General features: G+C 39.8%; 1 protein-coding gene across 1 annotated transcript in view; it reads right to left on the bottom strand.

The window, feature by feature from the left end:
- The window catches only part of CACNA2D3 (calcium voltage-gated channel auxiliary subunit alpha2delta 3), a 786,579-nt gene that overhangs the window by 176,012 nt on the left and 589,932 nt on the right, over positions 1-20,635 (bottom strand). Inside the window, 8 exon segments of the mRNA XM_018555257.1 lie at positions 4,230-4,351; positions 11,591-11,686; positions 13,144-13,237; positions 15,792-15,889; positions 15,965-16,010; positions 19,469-19,536; positions 19,974-20,035; positions 20,132-20,203. Of these exon segments, the coding sequence (XP_018410759.1) occupies positions 4,230-4,351; positions 11,591-11,686; positions 13,144-13,237; positions 15,792-15,889; positions 15,965-16,010; positions 19,469-19,536; positions 19,974-20,035; positions 20,132-20,203 (658 nt within the window).

Genomic DNA, 20,635 nt, shown 5'->3' on the forward strand with positions numbered 1-20,635 from the left:
ATTTCTATGAAAGCAAGCATAGTGCTGTAAGAATATTTTTTTTTCTTTGTGCATGCTGTTCTTTCCAAAGGTATGATTCTGGACAATACAATACAGATTCATGGAAAGTTAGGCCTGGGCTAGTTCTGTGCCTTCCATAATAGTAACTGGTAGAAAGGTTAATGGAAAAGTTGATAATATGATCCAGAGACATGCATATGTCCCTGTGGACAGTTACTAAAGTAATCTAATATCCTGTTTCTTAGGCATCCACTGACAAGTATATTTTACTATATTATGTTACATTATATTATATTATTTTTGAAAGCAATAAAAAAGGAAAACAAAAGTTAAACAGCAACTCAAATAAAAGAGTCAAAGACAGAAACATGGAAACTGCTGTTGATGAGTTGTACTTCAGGCTTACAAATGTTAAAAGATAACTGTACTTTCATAATAAGTACAGTTATCCTAACCATCTAAACCCCTTGATCAAAGCAAACCTGTCCTCCCCCATTCCAGATACCTTACCTTACTACTTACCTTAAAGTGTTACTGTGGCAGAAATATCATGAGGTGCAACTTTGCAATTAAATTGAAGCTGTGGTTAGGATATGGACATTCAAGTATTCACATATTCTTTACAAGTAGTATATGAGCTTTAAAACCATACCTTACTGACTTCTGTAGCTGCAGGTACTGGGGAACAATTCATCCTCAATGTTTACAGCTGAAACACTGATTTTTCTGTCTAAAATGGCTAACCTCCCCCTGCCAAAAGTGACATGGCAGCCTTCTAGTTTGTAGTATAAACACAGAAGAAAAGCTCTGTGAGGGGAGCACAGTGAGATGAGTTGTTGAGAGAGGGACTTCAGCTACAGATGTCAGTGAGGGCTTCTTTTAAAGCTCATTTACTGCTTGTTAATAATATTTAATTAATTGAATGTCATATCCTGACCAGAGGTTCACTTTAATCCCACATTTGCAGCCTCCCATAATCTTTACATCCCACCAGCCAAAAACCTTTTAATGTCTATTGCTGTCTTCTATGATAATTCCAGGAGAATCACTTCTGTTGGTTGATAGCCAAAAAATGCATTCTATATAAAATGTATTTTATAAAATATATTTTATATCACAGGAGCTTCCATATGCTATACATTGCCATAGCAAAAACTGAAATGTATAAATATAAAAATATGCACTATTGACTGATATGGGCATCAAACATTATGTAAATGAAGCAGCAACATAAACATAAAGGATCGCAAACAAGGAAAATATGAAAGCCACATCAAGAACAATTTTCAGTTACACTTTATAATATATGGCTCACATTTTCTAAACGAGTAAAGGTAATTTATTTAGCCTAGTTACATAGTTACATAGTATTTGAGGTTGAATAAAGACATTAGTCCATCAAGTCCAACCTATTAGGATCTCATTCTAGGAGTACCCGTACCCCTGTATATTACGGTCCCTTAAGAAATCGTCCAAAAGTTTCTTGAACAATTCCACATTCTTTGCTGAAATCACTGTCTGTGGCAGTGAGTTCCAGACCCTAACTGATCTTACTGTGAAGAACCCCCTTCGCCCCTTGTGCTGGAATTTTTTTTCCACCAATTTTAGGTGGTGGCCTCTAGTTTTTGTAATGGAGTTAATTTTAAACAGTTTATCGCTAATGTTGCTACCACCATTAAACATTTTGTACATGGAGATCATATCCCCCCTCAATCTCCTCACCTCCAATGTGAACATGTTTAAATTTAGTAGCCTTGTCTCGTAGCTCTGGTCCTCCATACCCCTAATTAGTTTGGTTGCCCTCCGCTGGACTTTTTCCAACTCAAGGACATCTTTTCTTAGTACTGGTGACCAGAACTGGACCGCGTACTCCAGATGAGGTCGAACCAATGATCTAGTGAATGAGGTGAAGCTGTGTGACTTCAATCATCCACTGCAAGCAGATATCCTGTTTTTTCTAAGTTTCTTTGAACATAACTGGGTATTCAAAGTGAATTTTTAGATTGTAAGGGACCCTCTTCACCCTCTTACAATGAATTGTATCGTAACTCTACTGCCCCCCTTCATTTTGAAATTTCTGAGCAAACTGTTTGTACTATTAAAAACCTGAATAATAATAATAGTAATTATTATTATTATTATTGCACAGCTATACCTCATTCACTAAGCAAATGAACATGCTTTACTCCTTTAGTAAATCAACCCCACAATGTGTACTTACTGATAATATATTATATTTCTCTCTATATATATAAATAGCTAAAGAAACAAATTCACACAGATGGTGCCTAGATAACAGAAGGGATAGTCTGCTTTATGTGTGAACGCTGTGCAGAAATGAGACAAGAGTTTTGTCATGGACTTGTGGTAGAAGATGAGTAGCAGTCCGGCAGACCACTCCAGCTGTAGACGTTTGAAGAGATTATAAGAAGGAAGTGGGAGGATGGGGAACCAGATAAAAGACACATGGAGCAAATGAATATGAGAACGTGTTAGGGGAAACATTATTTTTCTAGTAACAAAAATGCATTTTAATAATTTGTTGCTCGAAAATTTGACCTGAAATCCATATTTTATGCTCGACAGAAAAGAAGGTTTTAGTTTATCACACGTATGAACCCATAGTGCTCAACAATAAAGTATAGAATCCAAGTGAAAGAGATACAATACAGACAATCCAGCTAATATCCGCCTCACCACTGTAATAACATTACTGGTATCCCCATGTAGGCTGGAGCCCGTCAGTCAGACAACAATGGCAAGATTAATACATCTGCCACTAATGATGATCCCATGTTGTGTGGGATTGCAGAAATGTTTCTCAGCAGAATAAGTCAATTAGACAATAAAACAAATGTGGATTTGACACCCCTAGGAAATATGGCAAAGAAGTCAATAACTTGTCTGCTGCAGAGTTCTCTCCCTCTGGTTGGGATTTGACTTGGAAAACATTCATAAATGGACTAAACAAATGTGGAAGATTTGAAATTCAGATTGTTATTACCTCCCCTAACCTGATGTCGGAATAAAACCAGAGAGACAGTCTACCACGAGTTTAAACTTTGGAAATAAATCTTTTCAGAAAGAGAGAAAAAAAAAAGTTACATCTGAAAGCAATTGAAACAAACAAGATGATGTTCGAGTGATGTGCAATCAAGCTGAAAATATAACTCAGGAATGGCTGGGTTGTATTTTGTCAAGTTAAGCTTGGAATCCTGAATTATGAACTCAGTACAGTTGGTTCTTTACCTTACTGTATTTGCTGAAAGTAATTATCTGTGAGATTGGGAAGGTTTTGTTTTAGCTGAAATTGGTTACATCACTGAAGAAGTACCTGTGCAACAGGTCATATCATAAGTTAAAGCTCAACTCTGGGCGCAATGAATGTACCCAGGATAAAGCAGTTATACATTCCGTTGCTACTAAAGCAACTCAACCGTCATGCTGGCTTTATTGTACATCAGGCAAATCTGTTTGTTTCCATGCCAGGATCAGTACAGCTCCACTGTACTTGTGGCCTTCTCAGATGTTAGCGCGGCAGGTCTCATAGACCCTAGGGATACCGTAAGATCACTGCCTCCTTCTCTTCCTGGCCACTCACAAAACACACAACCCCAGGATCTGTTTTGCGAATGGCCAGGAGGAGAGGGGGCAGAGACACAACCATAGCCCTGAGGGAGACCTGCAACACTTACATGTAAGCAGGCGAGAAGTACAGCAGGAGCTGTGCTAATCCCAACCTGTTTGGGGTACTTGAGAACTGAGGTTGGGACACACTGCTTTAGTGGATGTGTATGTGTAATACTGTATATGGAAAATAATGTTCCTGAAGGTCATTGTGGTCTTATTTGTGCACTTGTTGTTGAGTACTGTCCATGATACTTTTTTATGCGTGCTAACAATTACATTTCTGGACAGTTTTTGGGGTGGATATTTTTCTTCAGAGTATTATTGTTTGGATCGAGAAGAAGGGGGTAGACCCCTGAAAGCTTGTACTGAGTTGTCCTGATCAGGAAACTCATGTTTTGGATGAGCCCCAGCTGCCCTCGCTGGCTTGGAAGAGAGATTACTAAAGACCGAGAGGGGGGTCAAACTCTTCCACAGACTGCTCAACGTTAACCAAAAAAAAGTTTGTGGAGCTCCACTTTAATATCACCTTTTTTTTGTAAGATACATTAATGCGTAAGACAAAGAAGAGATGTCAGTTGATAAATGGCAATAATACTGACCTGTACTGAAAGGGATGGAGTAGACAAAGCTACCAGGAATCTGCTCAGCTGCTCTACGGTACCACAGGGGAAAGTGATCAGCATTGTATATACTCTCTCTGTCGTCAGACGTAAGGAAATCTCTTGAAACATAATAGGAGAAATAACAGTCACATTACATATGTGGATAAAGTAAACACTTTCAATGATATGCATTGTGTTTATATTATCTAATGAAGTGGTGAGGAGGGAGATGGAGTTTTATTTCAGAAAAAAGTTTATTTTGTTTCTTGTATTCTTTGCTTTCTATATGATCTGGGGAAGGTTCCTATGTATCCTAATGAGTGCCAACGCTTGCCAGACAAATCTTATTATCCCATTTTTTACACCTCATTAATTAAAATAGACAAATACACACACACACAAAACACACACACCAATATTGATTCTACCTCCATCCCCTGCTGGCTGTTGATTTCTGGCAGCCGGTGCTCACACCAGCTGATTGTCTATAGTCACTGTTCAGCCAACAATTTTCCAACCGGCTCCTTCTACAGAAGTCAATTTAAAAACAAATTTTGTTGAACAGGATGGTGCCAGCAGGGTTGCCCGCGGGTCGAATTTTGCACAATTCAGCAGGAAAAGGACGAAATCTGTATGGTTTTCTTCACTGTACTGTATTTAGGGAGGGAGCCATGGTTGTCACCAAGGCTAGATTTCAAACATGTTTGCCTTTGTTCATCTCCATGTAGGGTGATGTGATAACTATCTTACACAAGACAACATAGTTTCTGCATTTATTTATTTTTACAAGAAGTAACAAGGACACTGCATTTCTGGCAAGTTCAGCAGGTATCTTCTGTCCTTACCTACTGGTAAGTACAATATATTACCTTTTTTTTATTGGATTTAGTTATCTTTAACTACTTAAAGACCATGTTTACCTTTTCAGGTATCTAAAGTATAATGGCCTAACACATGTCACTCCTGACAGAAGATCCTACAGCACCAAGATCTCCGTCAAGAAAACCATTGATCCCCTTGATGTGATAGCAGAACTTTGAAGGGAATCTTTGATTTGATGGTCATTAGCAACATCTCTAGAGGAACAAACCAGTGAGACACGTTAACAGGTGTCTAAACTATAATACCATAACACATAACACTCTTGAAACAAGATCTCACAGTACCAAGATCTTGACCAAGGTAACCACTGATCCACTGTATTGACAGCAGATCTTTGTTGTGATGGTCATTAGCAATATCTCTTGAGGAACAAACAGGTGAGAAACCTTATCGGGTGTCTGAACTATAATCATCTAAACATCACCCTCTTCAAACAAAGTCTCACAGTACCAAGACCTTGGCCAAGGAAACCATGGATCCCCTGTAGTAACAGCAGAACCTTGGAGGGAATCCTTTTTTGGTAGCCATGAGTAATATATGTACAGGAACAGACCAGTGAGGCGCTACTAGGGAGAATTAATCTTGGACAGTAACAGCAAAACGGACCATCATCACAAGTGAAAATCCCTATTACTGTTTATTTCCAAAGAAGAATAGGAGGTATACTATTTTAAAGTTAGTAAATGGACAGAGAGGTGTTCTGCAGAAACATTCTATTTTTCATTCAGAGAAGAAAACCCTTTGATATTTTATTGTACGGTGTCTGGTACCTCAATGGTTGGATAAACCCGCTGAGAAAACATTACATATCAATTATGTTATCTGATTTTCTGTCATAGGATGTGCCAAGTTCAATTTATTGTATAAGCAGTCTAGAAATGCCTTCACAGGCATTTTTTTTGTCATCCTATGTTCAGTTTGAAATGCCAACGTTTGCAAAAGGTTTATTTTAAAGCTGTACTCCAGGAACACAAGCTTTCATCTTAATATATTCTTCAATAGCTACAAAGGATATAAACACACTTTGTGTGCACTAAAAGCCTGTGTAAACCCAGAGATTAACTTGTAACAGTAGCAGAGACATCATCTTTGCGCTGTACATAGCCTGTGCAGAGAGCAGAGCTGTGGGAGGGACCCCGCAGAACCCACCCACTACAGGCTGCCTGCAAAAAACTACAAGAGGGGGCAGATACGAGACCAGTCACCCTGCACAAGGAGAGTAAGCAGCAGTGACTGGTCTTTATTACAGGAAGTTAATGCACAGTGGCAAACTTTGACACTGGATCACTGCACAGATGTGGAAAAAATGCAAAAGCACACCAAGATTCAAGTAAGAATACACAAGACTCTTGTATTTAGACAACATTGATCTGAGCTTTAAAGTGCAACTCCAGGCGTAATTTTTTTGAGTGGTGAAATGTTAGAACCTCTTTCAAGTCTTTACTGTTTGTTTGTCTGATGTGGAAATTTCTCCTCACTTTCTATCCCAGAGGAGATACAGTAAGTGAGGTCACGTAGCTAAGACACAGAGGGTCTAGCCCTTACCCACTCCGCTACACGAGTTTGTTACTGTTTGCATTTGCCTTGAAGAGATTTCCCTCTGTATCCTATCCCAATGACGCTATTTATAGACCCTAATGTATCTCTGGAGCAGCAGCAGCTTAAATGACAACTGTACCTTTGTCTGCAGGGTTCAGGGCATGGCTGCACAGGATTGAGGACAAAGGAAAGTATTTCTCTAGGTGGGGGGTTATTGGGCATGCCTTATAGGATAACTTAAAAGGATAACTATATTTTCCTGTATTTTATCAGCTCTGAAAAAGTTGTACTTTCAAATAAAAATATATTTTCCAATTTCTACCCAGCATGTATAATTCAATAGGAACTTTCCCTCGCATATCGTTAAGGGCTGACACTCGCTGCTTGGCTTGCCTGGAACCAATATAGCATTAATAATATTTGGCAATAATTCCTTTACCTTTTAAAAATAGCAAATATGACCAGCTTAAGAAGACCTTAAAGAACATTGGCGGACTGCCCAACGCATGCACCTAGGAGATCACTGCGTCAGGCTCAAGCAGGTCAGGCAGTGATTAACACCATTTCATGGCACCTGGAGTATGGAGTACAGTAGGCTCATGTAGAGGCTCGATGGCTGAGATATTCAAAGAGACCCTGTTGTCAGAGCATCCATTTCAACATAAATATTCCCAAAAGATTATACTGTATATGCATTTAACATATTTTATGTAAGTTAATTGGTGTAAAAGGCTCCCTTGTGTAGACATCTTAAAAAACCCTCAAAATGCTTCTGGTAGCCAATATTTTGCATGTAATGTCAGCAGCCCCAGCAGACTCAGAACTGTCGCTTAAGTGTCATTCTAAAGTACTGTACTACACTACTCCCTCAGCAGCTACATAAAATGTTATGTAGGGAGCTAAATGGAGGTAAAGGAGCTTTGCCAGCACAGACAATAATTAGACACTCCCAGAAAAGGAACAGGCTATGACATGCACACAGGGAGGGGGCTGTGCTAGGGAAATGACTAGTTAATTTTCTAGCCAGTTCAAAGGCACATTGAAAACATTGCAAGTAAGCATTTAAAATACTTTTTACTGTGCTTTTACCTGCAATGTTTTACTTTGGTGAAGGCTCTCTTTAATTTTTAATTTTTAATTCATAATTAAAAAATTATCTGTAAATATGTAAACAGGATGATGTACCATTTAGGAAGTGAAGCCTGGTTTAGGACAGGCAGGAATGCCTGTGTCCTGGGTTTACATAAGCTACAGCTTCTCATCAACACATGGGGGATAAAGACTCTATGGAACTGCTCATACCTGACTGCAAGAAGCCCAAGACCACCTTCCGTCTTACTGTTCATTGTATTCAGTTATGTATTCATTAAAAAATTAAACAAAATTGTTTTTAAATACTATTTTAACTTTTTCTTGCACTAGACTTGCAATCCCTTGCACATAAGCATTCCGACTAGGAGTTTAACAAACTGAGTGCTGATTGGTGGAAAGGACACAGATATGACCTAATCAGTGAGTTGCTGCTTCTTCATTATCCAATCATGGTGCTGACCAAGCTGTATAGCTTATACATATTTCTACTGTGTATTTATCTATCTGCCTACCAGTGGCGTAACAATCGCCATAGTGACCCAGGTGGCCGCTATGGGACCTGGGGGACAGGGGGGCCTGGCCAGGACATCCCCCTGATGCCATGCAGGTCGTCTGGGTCGCTATGGCATCTCAGGCTGGTGGCTGTCACTGGCAGCTGTGAGGAGGAACGTGCTGCTATTCACATCACTGACAAGCTGTGGCCGTTCCTCTTCACAGCCGCTGCTGAGTCTGTAACAACCAGCAGCTTCAGAAGAGGAGGCGGGGCCCAGCAATGGAGGCGGCAGGGGCCTGGTGATGGAGGGGGCAGGGCCCAGTGACAGAGGAGGCGGGGCCCACCAGCAACTGTGGAGGAGAAGGAGGCGGACAGAGGATCAGGGCTGACAGGTAAGAGGGTTTGACCATCCACCTGAGACCTTGCAGAGCCCACCGCAGAGGGCTCTGCAGGGTCACTCTCAGGTGCAGGCCCAGATTTCCCACAAGGCCACCGAGGCCCGGCAGCGGTGTGGAGTCCCCCGACTTCGGGCACCGGGCGGGTAAGTTGCCTTGTGGGGAATCCGCTCGTACTTTTACAGGTGATCGCGGCAGGAGGGGGGCGCATAGCAGAACCTGGCCTTGGGGCGGCAGGGAGAGTAAATCCGGCCCTGCTCAGGTGGCCTGTATGGGTTATCAGGTGGGCGTAACTAGAAATCACAGGGCCCCATACAAAATTTTGCTGTGGGGCCCTGTGATTTCTAGTTATGCCCCTGCTGCCTGCACTTAGTTTAATGCTTTTTCAGAGGTGTTAAAACATGAAAGTACAGCTATGCTTTAAAATTGTAGCAATGCTTTCTTTTTTATTATGAAGTATCCAGAAAAACACTGTTCTATAACTTAAAGAAAATGGACAATAACTTGTAGCAGATGGGAAAATTACACTAAGCTGGAGTAATGCAGCATAACACGCTGTATTCTGAGTATCACAACCACTTCTACAAACAACTTAATACAAAACTGCTGTTTTCAGATCTCAAGGTTAAGCTAAATAAGCAGCGTTTCATTTTAAGCTTAAGAACATTTAAGAAAAAAAGAATGACATTGGCACTGAAAACAATAGTTAGGAAGAAATGTACAACTGGGGTGCACAGCAAACGAGAGCCCTAAAGCAAAGTACTGTATTTTGGCCCTTTCGTTTGAAGTCTTGAATTTCGGTGGCTGAAGCTAAGGATTCAGCAATTCTGTAATTTGGCACAATTTTTCAGACCATGCTTCATGGTCACTTGATGGTCATAAAAAGTCACAAAAATGGCTGATATATATAAATTAAAAGAAAAAAGAGGGAGGGGATTTTTCATACCAACCAACCAGATGTTTGCTGATATTTGCTAGAATGCATTAGAAAACATGATAGCTAAACATTTTCAAAGAGAAACTAAAGTGATTTAATTTTTTTTAGCTATTCAAGTGAAAGTAATCTGTACCTTAAATAATTGTACATATGCAGGTCCTATCTTCTTTATAGCACTACATAATTATTATTTTTTCCAAAAGTCAATAGATGCATGAGATGTCAACCACCTGACTGAATCAAATTGGCTAATGACTGGTTACCTGCTGTCAGGGTCAGGAGCCAATTGGGTAGGTGAGAAAACCAGTGTAGACCCATTTGTAAGGGTCTCTGCATGTCACCTTGATAAAGAGGGTCCACATACAAATGATGTATTAATATGAAACTTCAGTAAACAGTCACTCTTAGGGCAGGTGCACACCTAGGTGTTTGCAGCTTTGCTTGTTTTCACGGTTTTGCACGTTTTTGCTGTTAAAAAGCGTGCATTCCTCCGGTGTATGAATGTCTATGGGACCAAAACCGCACGAAATCCACCTGAAAAAGCTCCTGCATCTTTTTGCACAGAGCTATTTTCTTATGTGCACTGCAACGCTAAGGTGTGAACAGTCGCCATTGACTTACATGTAAATGTGTGTTTTGTGCGCTTTCACTTGTCTAGATCTGCGTGGAAACATGCTCAGTTGTAAACCAGGCATTAATGTCAGGTGTACTGGCTTTCTTCTTTATATGAGCAAGCCTGTACTGATTTCTACTGGTCCACAGCTAACAAGCCAGCACCAGCTTGTACTCTGTGCTGTTCTCCTTTCTTCTCCCACTTGTGGTAAAAGCATGTTAAGGGCCCAGTTAAGGGCCCCTTCCCACTTGTAGGAAAAGCATGTCATTAATACTGTTATGACATGTTTTGTTAAGGCCAATACATCACAATGGCACTGAATTCATATCTGCACTATTTTTTTCAATGCAGCATAATGTTGAAAGGGAGATGCCTTGAAGGAACTTTGGTTTAGTGCATTGGGGTTCCATTTGAAACTAATGGCATTGCAAGATGCTGCAGTGAGGAATGTTCATTGCTGTACACTGCAGTAACGTGTGTTTCTGTAACACATAGGTGTAAGGCTGGCTTAAAGGAAATCTATAATGTGGAAATATGTAAGCTGACATAACTAACATCTCCTTCTAGAAAAGGCAGCTCCTTGGCTGCCATGCTGATTAACTGTTCTCAGAATCCGATGAGTAAATGACTAAGAACAAGCCAGCAAAATCAGATTTTCTGACTTTACTTTGACTTTGCTCATTGCATGGTTCTTCTGGGTAAATACAGTACCTGAAAAACAATTGACACTTAAGCCAGGAAAATAGTATTTAGAGAAGGAAGTATGCAATGACAGCTTCCATATTTCTCACAGAACAAGTGATATTTAGGTAAAAGCTCAGGCATACGGGTCTATTTACCCCTGAGGGTAGTCTATTTGCCTGAGGGTGGTTGGATTATATATAATATGGCCAAAACTTGTGGACACCTGACCATCACAATTATTTGACCTTATTGGACATCCCATTTCAAAACCAAGCACAATAATAAGGATTTGAAACAACTTTTGTAGCTATATCAGCCTTTACTGCTCTGGAAAGGCTTGTTTACAAGATTGTGTCTGCACCCATTCAGGCAAAAGAGCATTTGCGAATTCAGGTACTGATGTTGGATGAGGAAACCTGGCTCTGTTAAAGTCAGGACTCTGTGGTGGCCTCTCAAGTTCCTCTACAACAAACTTGCCAGCCATGTCTTAATGGAGATGGATTTGTGCACAGGGGCTTAGCTATGCTAAAACAGAAAAGGGTCTACCCCAAAATGTTGCAAAAGGTTGAAGGTTCACAATTTCCTAAAATGTCTTTGTACCATGAACACTGTAAATGCCTGACATGGATAAATCACAGAAATATTACCTCCAATTTACTTCAAGGGCAATAAAGCAGTTTTAGAAATTAAGAAGTAGAAATGCATTCACTAAATGCTGCTTACTTGTAAGTTAGCTGCTCTGGACCCACAAACAGGTTCACACGGGTCAGTCCTGTGCGTGTACCAAGGAAAGCAATCTCCACATCCTTGTCTGAGTTTCTGAATATAAATAAATAAGATCAAAATCTACTGGACATTACAGGAAGTTAGCCATAATACAAAACAGTGTAAATCAAATTCACTACCTGGCAAATTGCTAGCATAAATAGCCATTGTAACAATTATCAGAATACATCAACAGAGAAGTCTAGAGGCACAGTTTTGAATACAGTCTCCCCATTTTTAATTTGCGGATTGGATATAGTGAATACTTTAATACTTCTGTACAGTAACATGAAATAAGAAAATCAATAAATATTATTTACAAATATGTCCATTTTTTCTGGAATTTTGCTTTGAATCAAAATGCTATAAGAGCATCCACTGATGTTTTATTTTGGGTCTATTGGATGAGTGGTGGATTGTGACATTACCACACCTTGTCTAATCAGAAAAAGCTTTGTATTCATTGATAAAAACACTAGACCTTCTCTAAATGGCCACTGTGCCAAGCAACCAAACCCCTACATATTCATAGCAGAGGGGAAGAGGCACTGTCCAGCTCAGAGCCAAAACTAGATCAGGAAGATCACTGGATGTCTGTCAGCCAACCAAGTACATCATATGCATACTTACAATGGGCCAAGCTGGACCAGCTTAAGCATGCATAACACTTGACATCTTGGGGGTGATTTACTAACCTAAACACACGCACGCACCAGGTGCGTGTGATTTTCACACAGCAAAACGTATTTATCAATGAAAAAGTCTCTAAAAGCATATTTCCACTAATGCCATATATGGAAAAATCATGCACATGATGCACATATATTGCTGCTTCACAGTTTAGACAAAAATGGTTAGCTCATGCATTTACATTCCTGCATTCATCAACGCAAGCAACACAACATAGAGCTAATTTACACAACATCACCTTGAAATTCATGCTTGGCTTTGCACAACACACCTGCTGGGTGTGTACACACTACAAAGGTGTTTAGATTCCACCCATAGATCATGCTGGGAGGGAACACACTACAGAGGTGTATACATGTTCGTGGTGTGTTTATAAGGTTAGTAAATCAACCCCCTTGAGTTCAATTGTAGCGCAATAAAAAACATACCCATCCCTTCTTTTTTCCAACACAATGCACAGATGTTTTACATCTGTGCGTTGTGGTCCATGGAAACTCCCGCACATTAAAGGTCGCTGCCAAGTTGCGTTGGGGTGGTATTCATAATAAATGGCATCAAAATACGGATCTTGCATCACGTGCATTTGGATAGACACATTTCACTATGCATTGCTGTTAGTCAGCATGATGTAAAGGATGGGCACAAACACATCATTTTCCATGGCAAAAAAAGGAATTAAAATGTTGTGGTACACTTATTGATAAATGCACTAACTCACATTAAGACAATATCCAGCTTTTCCACAACTTCTTCTTTAAAGTACCAATACTGCACTTCCATTGGTTGTAAGAGTTAAAAAATTGATAAGGATAAATACTCACTCTGATTTGTTCAGTGCAAGGCTGGTCCAATAAGCCTCCAATGGAGCACTGACCACAGCATCAAACAAAACCTCTTGTATTAGCTCTTTGTCACCTGAATCAGAACAATATATTATTAGACTCTTGAATATATCTATATACACTTTATAAGATAAGAGTGTGTGTTTTACCTTTAGAATCCATGTGTGGAATCAACAAAGTGCTGAAAATGTACTTAATGGATTTTGGTTCATGGTGATCTGATATGCCCTTTGCATAGACAGTGTCCCTTTAAAGATGCCCCTCTGCCATGCAGTGGTTATCTAAGCAGTTGTGGACTTTCTAATAGTACAAGCAGGTCTGATTATTCTTTTTATTCCTCTGATATTAACAGTCTGTTAGTAAACAAAACTGCCACCCAGTTGAATGCTTTTTGCACTTTCTCTGTCTATATTAATATAGAGCAGCGGTACTTAACTTGTGGGTGATGACCCAAAAGTGGGTTGCAAACACCTGTTGAGTGGGTTGCCTCGTGCCTTCTTCTGTGCTAGGTGAGAGGCTCTTCAGTCCCCAACTAGAGCAGCAGTGTCAGTTCTCCCGCTTGCCACCAGGATGTCGCTGCAGGGACTGGGGAGGAGCTGATAGCAGGTGAGTGTTTTTTATTCTATATTTAGCCTACTTCGGGCAAGCAGAGTTAAATGTACAGAGGGGGAGCTGGTCAAGTGAGCCGCCAACATCACTTGTAATTAGCCTGCTGCTTCGTCCTAATCCCCCGCAGCCACGCCTCCATAGATCATCCCCCCTGCTGGCCACCTCGCTGACTGCTATGGTTTTCGGGTTCCCCCGATCTTCTGGGGGTCCCGGGACCACAGCAAATTGCTTCCCATCTCAGCTGTCATAGGAGTTCCAGGTCATGATGTGCCGTCCGGCTTTCTGATAGGCTAGGAAGCTGGCTTCACTTGTTGCTAGGCAGCTTGGCTTCCTGATCAATCAGAAAACTGGGCTGCACCTCATAACCTGCTGCCTGGCTTCTTGATTGGTGAATCTCTAAAAATATAGGTGATTTTTTTTACTAATAATAATACAAAATAGTACTTTTTCCATTGGGGGTCACCACAACTTGTCAAATGTTACCAAAGGGTCCTGACTCTAGAAAGGTTGAGAACCACTGGCCCTGAGACTGTAGCAAGTGAAAACCCAAAGAAGTTGGCAATTTTTAAGATGCTGCATCTGCCACATCTGGCACCAACAATTATCAGTCAAACTCATTCAGATTACACATCTTTCCCATTCAAATGTTTCATAAAACCACAATGGTTTTTGACCATGTCTGCATACCTTAAGAATTGCAGCCATATGACTCTTTGCTTCGCTATTTGTAATAATGAGCAGGTGTACCTAATAAAGCAGACACTGAGCACTGCCACTTGCTTGGAATATGTAACGCATGTAAAACCACTCCTATAAACTTTTATAACAAGAAGTCAAAAAAGACAGTTTGGTATGGTATGAATCGTAGATAACTATAGAAGACATGTTACATACAGTGGAAGCAGACCATTGTAGACACACACAAGTATTTATTAGAATAATCCATGACTGCAAACTAATAACATCACTACAAACTCAATCAGCGATTTTGGCACATACTGCTATTGTCTAGGTTCCAGAGTGAATTAATAGGAAATATTTACAGCAACAAGGACTAATCATACAACTTGCACCGTTAATATATAGCAGATTGGGTTTGTGTATTTTTAAAATAATTTTCTTTATTATTTTTGGTCAAGACTAAAATTTTAATGGTTTGGGAGCAATTTTATTTTAAATTAGCTTTTAACATTTTACAAGTTTTTTTTTAAACTGAACTAAAAAAAAAAAAAAAATTCAAGGGAAAAGGTGTTCATCTTTATATATTGTGACCCTGTCGGTGTGCTGCTCTCTAGTTCAACTGTTCTCAACCAGGGTACCATGGCTCCCTGGGGTGCCTTCTGTCTTTTTCAGGGATGCCTGAAGATTTTCACATTGTCATGCCTCCAATAAGAAGAGTGCTTTAAGTAGAGTGCTTCTGATGTGAAGGGGAGGGCTCCTGATGTGAAAAAGGGGGACTCATATGTGAAAAGGGGCTCCTAGTGTGTGAGGGGCTCCTAATAAGAAGGTGGACTCTTGATGTAAAGGGAATGCTGAGGTGAAAAGGGGATCCTACCGTGAAAGGGGGGGGGGGGACTGATGTGAAGCAGAATGTGAACCCCACTTTTCTATTTTTTTCTTGGGGTTCCCCCTTGGATAAGGGTCTGTTATGGAGTTTGGAGGGACCATACATCATTTTTTTATATTTACGTTTCTATACTGGGTTGCCCTGAGATTTTTCATACTTTTAAAGAGTCCCGGGACTGAAAAAAGGTTGGCAAATGCTGCTCTCATGTGTAGGAACCCCAATAAATATATTTCCAATAAAAGACTATAAGGTAAATATTATTTCTTACAATCAGCCAAACCCCAGAAATACAGTACCTATTTTGGTGTCCCAACACTGATGTTACATACCTAGGACCAAAATGACAGTCCTATATTTTACTTCAGCTTTTTCTACCCTTTAGCTAGCTGCAGCCTGGCTCAAGCCTCAAAAGAGAACCTAGAGCCACCAAAAAAAAGGGGTTTTTACTTACATTCCAATGATGGCTCTTTTCCTGTGAGGTATTTTTTTATTGCTTTTAACTGAGTGAGGTGACGGTGTTCTGGATGCAGATCTATGTTGCAATATGTCCTTTAAAAAAATAATCAGTTAGTCCACTGAGCATACAACAGAACCGTCAGCAATTAGAACACTTCTAAAACTCACCACTCATCAGCCAATGAAACATCAGGGTGTTCTAGATCATGTAAACCTAGGAGCAGAAAACAGAGGATCATACTGTTATTTCCCAGGTTTCCATTGTGTATAGAAACCTACGCTACTGTGTCTGACTCAAAGTGACATTCAACTCAGGAGTTAAATCTTAAAAATAAATTCAAGTAGCTAAACTTTTAACAAAAGTGTAGTTTATTTGGGTATTACTTGGCTGTAGATCTTCAAATTATCTCTGAATTGGTGCTGACACTGCCCTTCCATCTGGAGGGTGGCTACTTTTGTTCCCCATGGTCCCTTTGTGTGTTGTAAAGTAGCCACCTCTCCAAGCTCGCTCCTGTGATGGACTACAATCTCAATACAAATTAGTAAACTAAACATGAGATCGTAATCCATCACGGGAGTGAGCTTGGAATGGTGACTACTTTACAACACACACAAGGACCATAGGGAACACAAGTAGCCACCCTCCAGAAGGAAGAACAGTGTCAGAACTTTTATCTCTCTCCTTTTTTGTATAATATAGTTAAACAATGCAGAGACAGACTTTTTAGGAGCGATTACAAACAGAGAAGACAGTTTTAATGTTGTCTTATTGCTGGCAGATGTTTCCATGGCATTCCTATATGTATACTTATAGATACCACATTCCGGGGAGCACTTGACAAATTTTTTACAGGCGAAGAATTCTCTAAACAGTTTGCTGGAAATAATCTGACAGATGATAAGACCCACAAAAAAGTACAAAAAAGAGGCAATGCATTTTGAACTAAAAAAAAGGGAAAAATATAATCTTAAACATTTGGGGTAGAATACATTTTATGCTTCAGTTGTCTTAATGAAAACATCAAATGTAGTTTATCAGTTCAAGCGTCCCCCCACATCCTATTTTCTCCAGAAATAGAGCTTTGCAGGAGCTAAACTGAACATAACATGCAACTTTTTGTGGTTTCTGGTAACCTGATGGGGTGCCTAAATATATTTCTTTTTTTCAATCAAGAATTTTTTATTTTATTTTTGTTTTACAATATATAACATCAGTCCAACATATCAGTGACAAAGGTTCACGTGTGATGGCAAGATATGGACATTTAGCGTCCTCAACACTTTCGCTATATAGGCACTGCTCTGGTAGGAGCAGCACACAACGGGTTAACACAGTTACTAATAAACATTTCTGAGGTCATTAATCTAGTTGAATTAGTGAACTTCTAATACTCTAGATGTAACAGAAAGAAGTGTAAATATTTGTGGGGGGCCGCGTACTACCCGTACGCCACCCTCGTTGTTCATTCAGGTAAGGGAAGGGTAAAGGGGGGGAAGTAGGGAGGGTCAGGAGGGAGACAAGGTCAGCAGAAGCTCATAGGTGCGAGTGGGGGTGACCTGGTGGAGGCACGGACCCGGCATGGTGCTATAGGGTATGGAACCCACCCTCCCGGGTCAGAGTGCCAGTAGTCTGGCGTCAAGTGAATGCATCTGTAGGTGCCGTATCCAAGGGTCCCAGGTCTGCTCAAAGTGAGGGACCTTGTCAATCAGCCTCCTAAATATATTTCTAATTTATGTAGACATGTTTTTGCAAATCCTGGGGACCTTCAGATCTGTGGCATCTGATAAATGCACCTCTTGCCCTACAATTTAAATTCTGTGTAGTTGGCATAAACAGGCTGTTTCTTACTGAGATTCCAGAATTGTGTCAGAAGACCTATTTCACATTACTTGGGTTCAAGGTCCCTCACGTAGATCACCATCTCAAGGAAATAATACAGCATGTAGATTAATATGTAAATGACATTACAACAGACTGCAGTCGTTTTAAGAGTCAATAATTATATGAGAGCAGAGGAGTAATACATAAATCCCGACTGTACTTCTGAAGGAAGTACCAAGTCATTGATATTGAACTGAACAGGGAAGAAATAGAATGGTTGAGAAGATTTTCTAAACTCTTTACTTAGGACTGTTGAGTTGTCTTATTGTGGTGAGTGGTTTTCCAGAAGCTGCTCGGGTTTGAAGACCTGTCTTCAACCATAACTAAAATAATCTAACATTTAACATAGTTGCCAGGGTATGAAACAGTGTGGTCAGTCAGGCTATTGTCAAACACATTGGGGGTGATTTACTAACCTAAACACACACACACACCAGGTGTGTGTGATTCTCACACAGCAAAACGTATTTATCAACCAAAAAGTCTCTAAAAGCATATTTCCACTAATGCCATATATGGAAAAATCATGCACATGATGCATATATAATGCTGCTTCACAGTTTAGACAAAAATGGTTAGCTCATGCATTTACATTCCTGCATTCATCAACGCAAGCAACATAACATAGAGCTAATTTACACCACATTACCTTGCAATTCAGGGCAGGGCTTTGCACAACACACCTGCTGGGTGTGTACACACTACAAAGGTGTTTCGATTCCTCCCATAGATCATGCTGGGAGGGAACACACTGCAGAGGTGTATACACGTTCGTGGTGTGTTTAAAACGTTAGTAAATCAACCCCATTGGCTTAAGGCATATCACCGTATGCATTTGTTTAAGAATTCTAAATAAGGCATATAGTTTGTGCAGATGAGCAAAAGACCAATCATTTTACATTCTTCAAACAATCACCAAGTATTGATGCCAGAGGATCATTCCCATAGAACACATTTAGGTTGGCTTATTAATGTAATTCTATTTTGCTTTGTTTGGCCACCATTGGGAAATTATAACTAAATCCAGAAGCAAAAAAGGAAAAGGTATAAACAGGGTTCTGAGAGGAGTCACGTGCCTCTGCAACTCAAGAAACCCATAAAGAACTCTTGTTTGTCTTTAAGCTTTTACTTAGTAGACTGAACAGTACAACAGGAGCTTTAAAGAAAAAAGCATGCTGGCTTTAGTAACAATCGGATTGTGGAACGTGTCAGATATTACATTTGTAATCGTAAAGTGAACCTGTAAAGATGGAAATATGGGAGCTGCCATTACCAATTTGTTACAGGCCCCAGGGATGTTATGCTTAGCCTGACTTCACTCGAAGTAGTAATACTAACAAGTAGTAATACCAACTAAGAAGCTCATCTCAAACATACATGTGGGAGGGTAGTCCAATTTTTATTTTTTGATAGTATAGGGTAGATTTAGAACTACTGTTTTATTAGCTGTACTAAGGAAATTCGCCTCTCTCAATTTGTCCCTGGTGACCCTTGTCAATGGCCCCCAGCCATAGAAATAAAAGTGGTGAGTGGTACACGTGCGCTGTGGGAACTGGATGCAACTGGGACTTTTTTCTGTCAAGGCCATTTGGCGCCAAGCGGGGCTGTGCAGTAAAGATCCCCAAAGCAAAGTGGAGGTAAGTGGTAGAAGATATAAATGTCAACTTAACAAAAAGTGAAGTTGTTCTTTAAGCATTAAATATAATACTGACAAATGTGAGGTGCTTGTAGTTTGTATAAAAAGGATCCATGACAAAAGGTATTTACAGCATGAATGAAAATCATCTTACCATCTTCTACAGACACATTTCCCCTGAAGAAATATTTGCCATGCCCTCTTGACAGAACGACTCCTAAGCTGAAATATAAAAGTACAGGCTGTGCAAATAATATACTTGTGTTTCTACCACATAAGAAAAAAATAATTATATTATTATGTATAAAAGAAAATTGTCTTGGGTGCAAGCAGCAATCCCTTTCACTTTCTAGCATGCATTGAAAACATGACAGATAAAATCTGATCAAGTGCCATGAAAAACAGACATTTTTCCTGACTATACAGCATGGTGCTGATCCATAAAAGCTAAAGAAAAGCAAACAAGGTCAAAATAATAGTCATATGTAGCAAGTTATGCTGCTGCAGCTTGTTATGTTATAAGCAGCATTTCCACTTTTGTGCTCATTTTTACTTTTTATGAATTAGCCCCCTGTGATTTCCAAATGTCCCAACCACCCAAACATCCACATTTTTAATGGAGAGTTACAAAAATACCCATAGTTACTGAAGAGATATACCTAAATGGGGTCCCCTTGATGTCAGTGTAGTAGTAGTCATTTGTCATCACCAAGACCCGTCTCTTCAAATGGAAACAAAAAAAGAAAAAAGAATGATTTTTGGGAGTAAATCTCTATTAAAAAACAAAATAGTACAAATGAAATTGGTAAATCCTTACCCCTTTGTCTACAGTCTTCTTGACCTCCATCGAAAATTTTCCAGTCTTTCTGTTCACCATGGCGTTTCTCAGCTTCAAACATCAAAAGATAAAAATAGGAAATAGATGGAAGTTAAATGTGCTTTCTCTCAAAACAATTGTATATAATATAGCATAATATAATATCTGGCATATATAAAGCTGAACCCCAGGCAAACCACTAAATAGTCAGGGAAAATACATATAAGGGGGCAGTTTTACCTACTATAGGATTTCTATTTCTGTTCACCTAGTACTGAGATTTATACAGCTCACACAGAGCTGGCAGGGCAGGGGACCTGATTGTTATCTTCTACAGTTAAGTAGCATTTACAGGCCTTGCTGCTCCCCCTCCCTATGACTGCACAGTGAAAGGATGAGCAATACACTGATGAGTTCATCTCTGTGTCATTCTCATCTCTCCTTCTGTCAGCATGTTCCTTGTTAGCACATGAGCATGGCAGTACCACTGATTAGCACTATGTG

This window comes from Nanorana parkeri, unplaced genomic scaffold, assembly GCF_000935625.1.
Source record: "Nanorana parkeri isolate BGI_ZX_2015 unplaced genomic scaffold, ASM93562v1 scaffold189, whole genome shotgun sequence".
Classification (NCBI taxonomy): Eukaryota; Metazoa; Chordata; class Amphibia; order Anura; family Dicroglossidae; genus Nanorana; species Nanorana parkeri.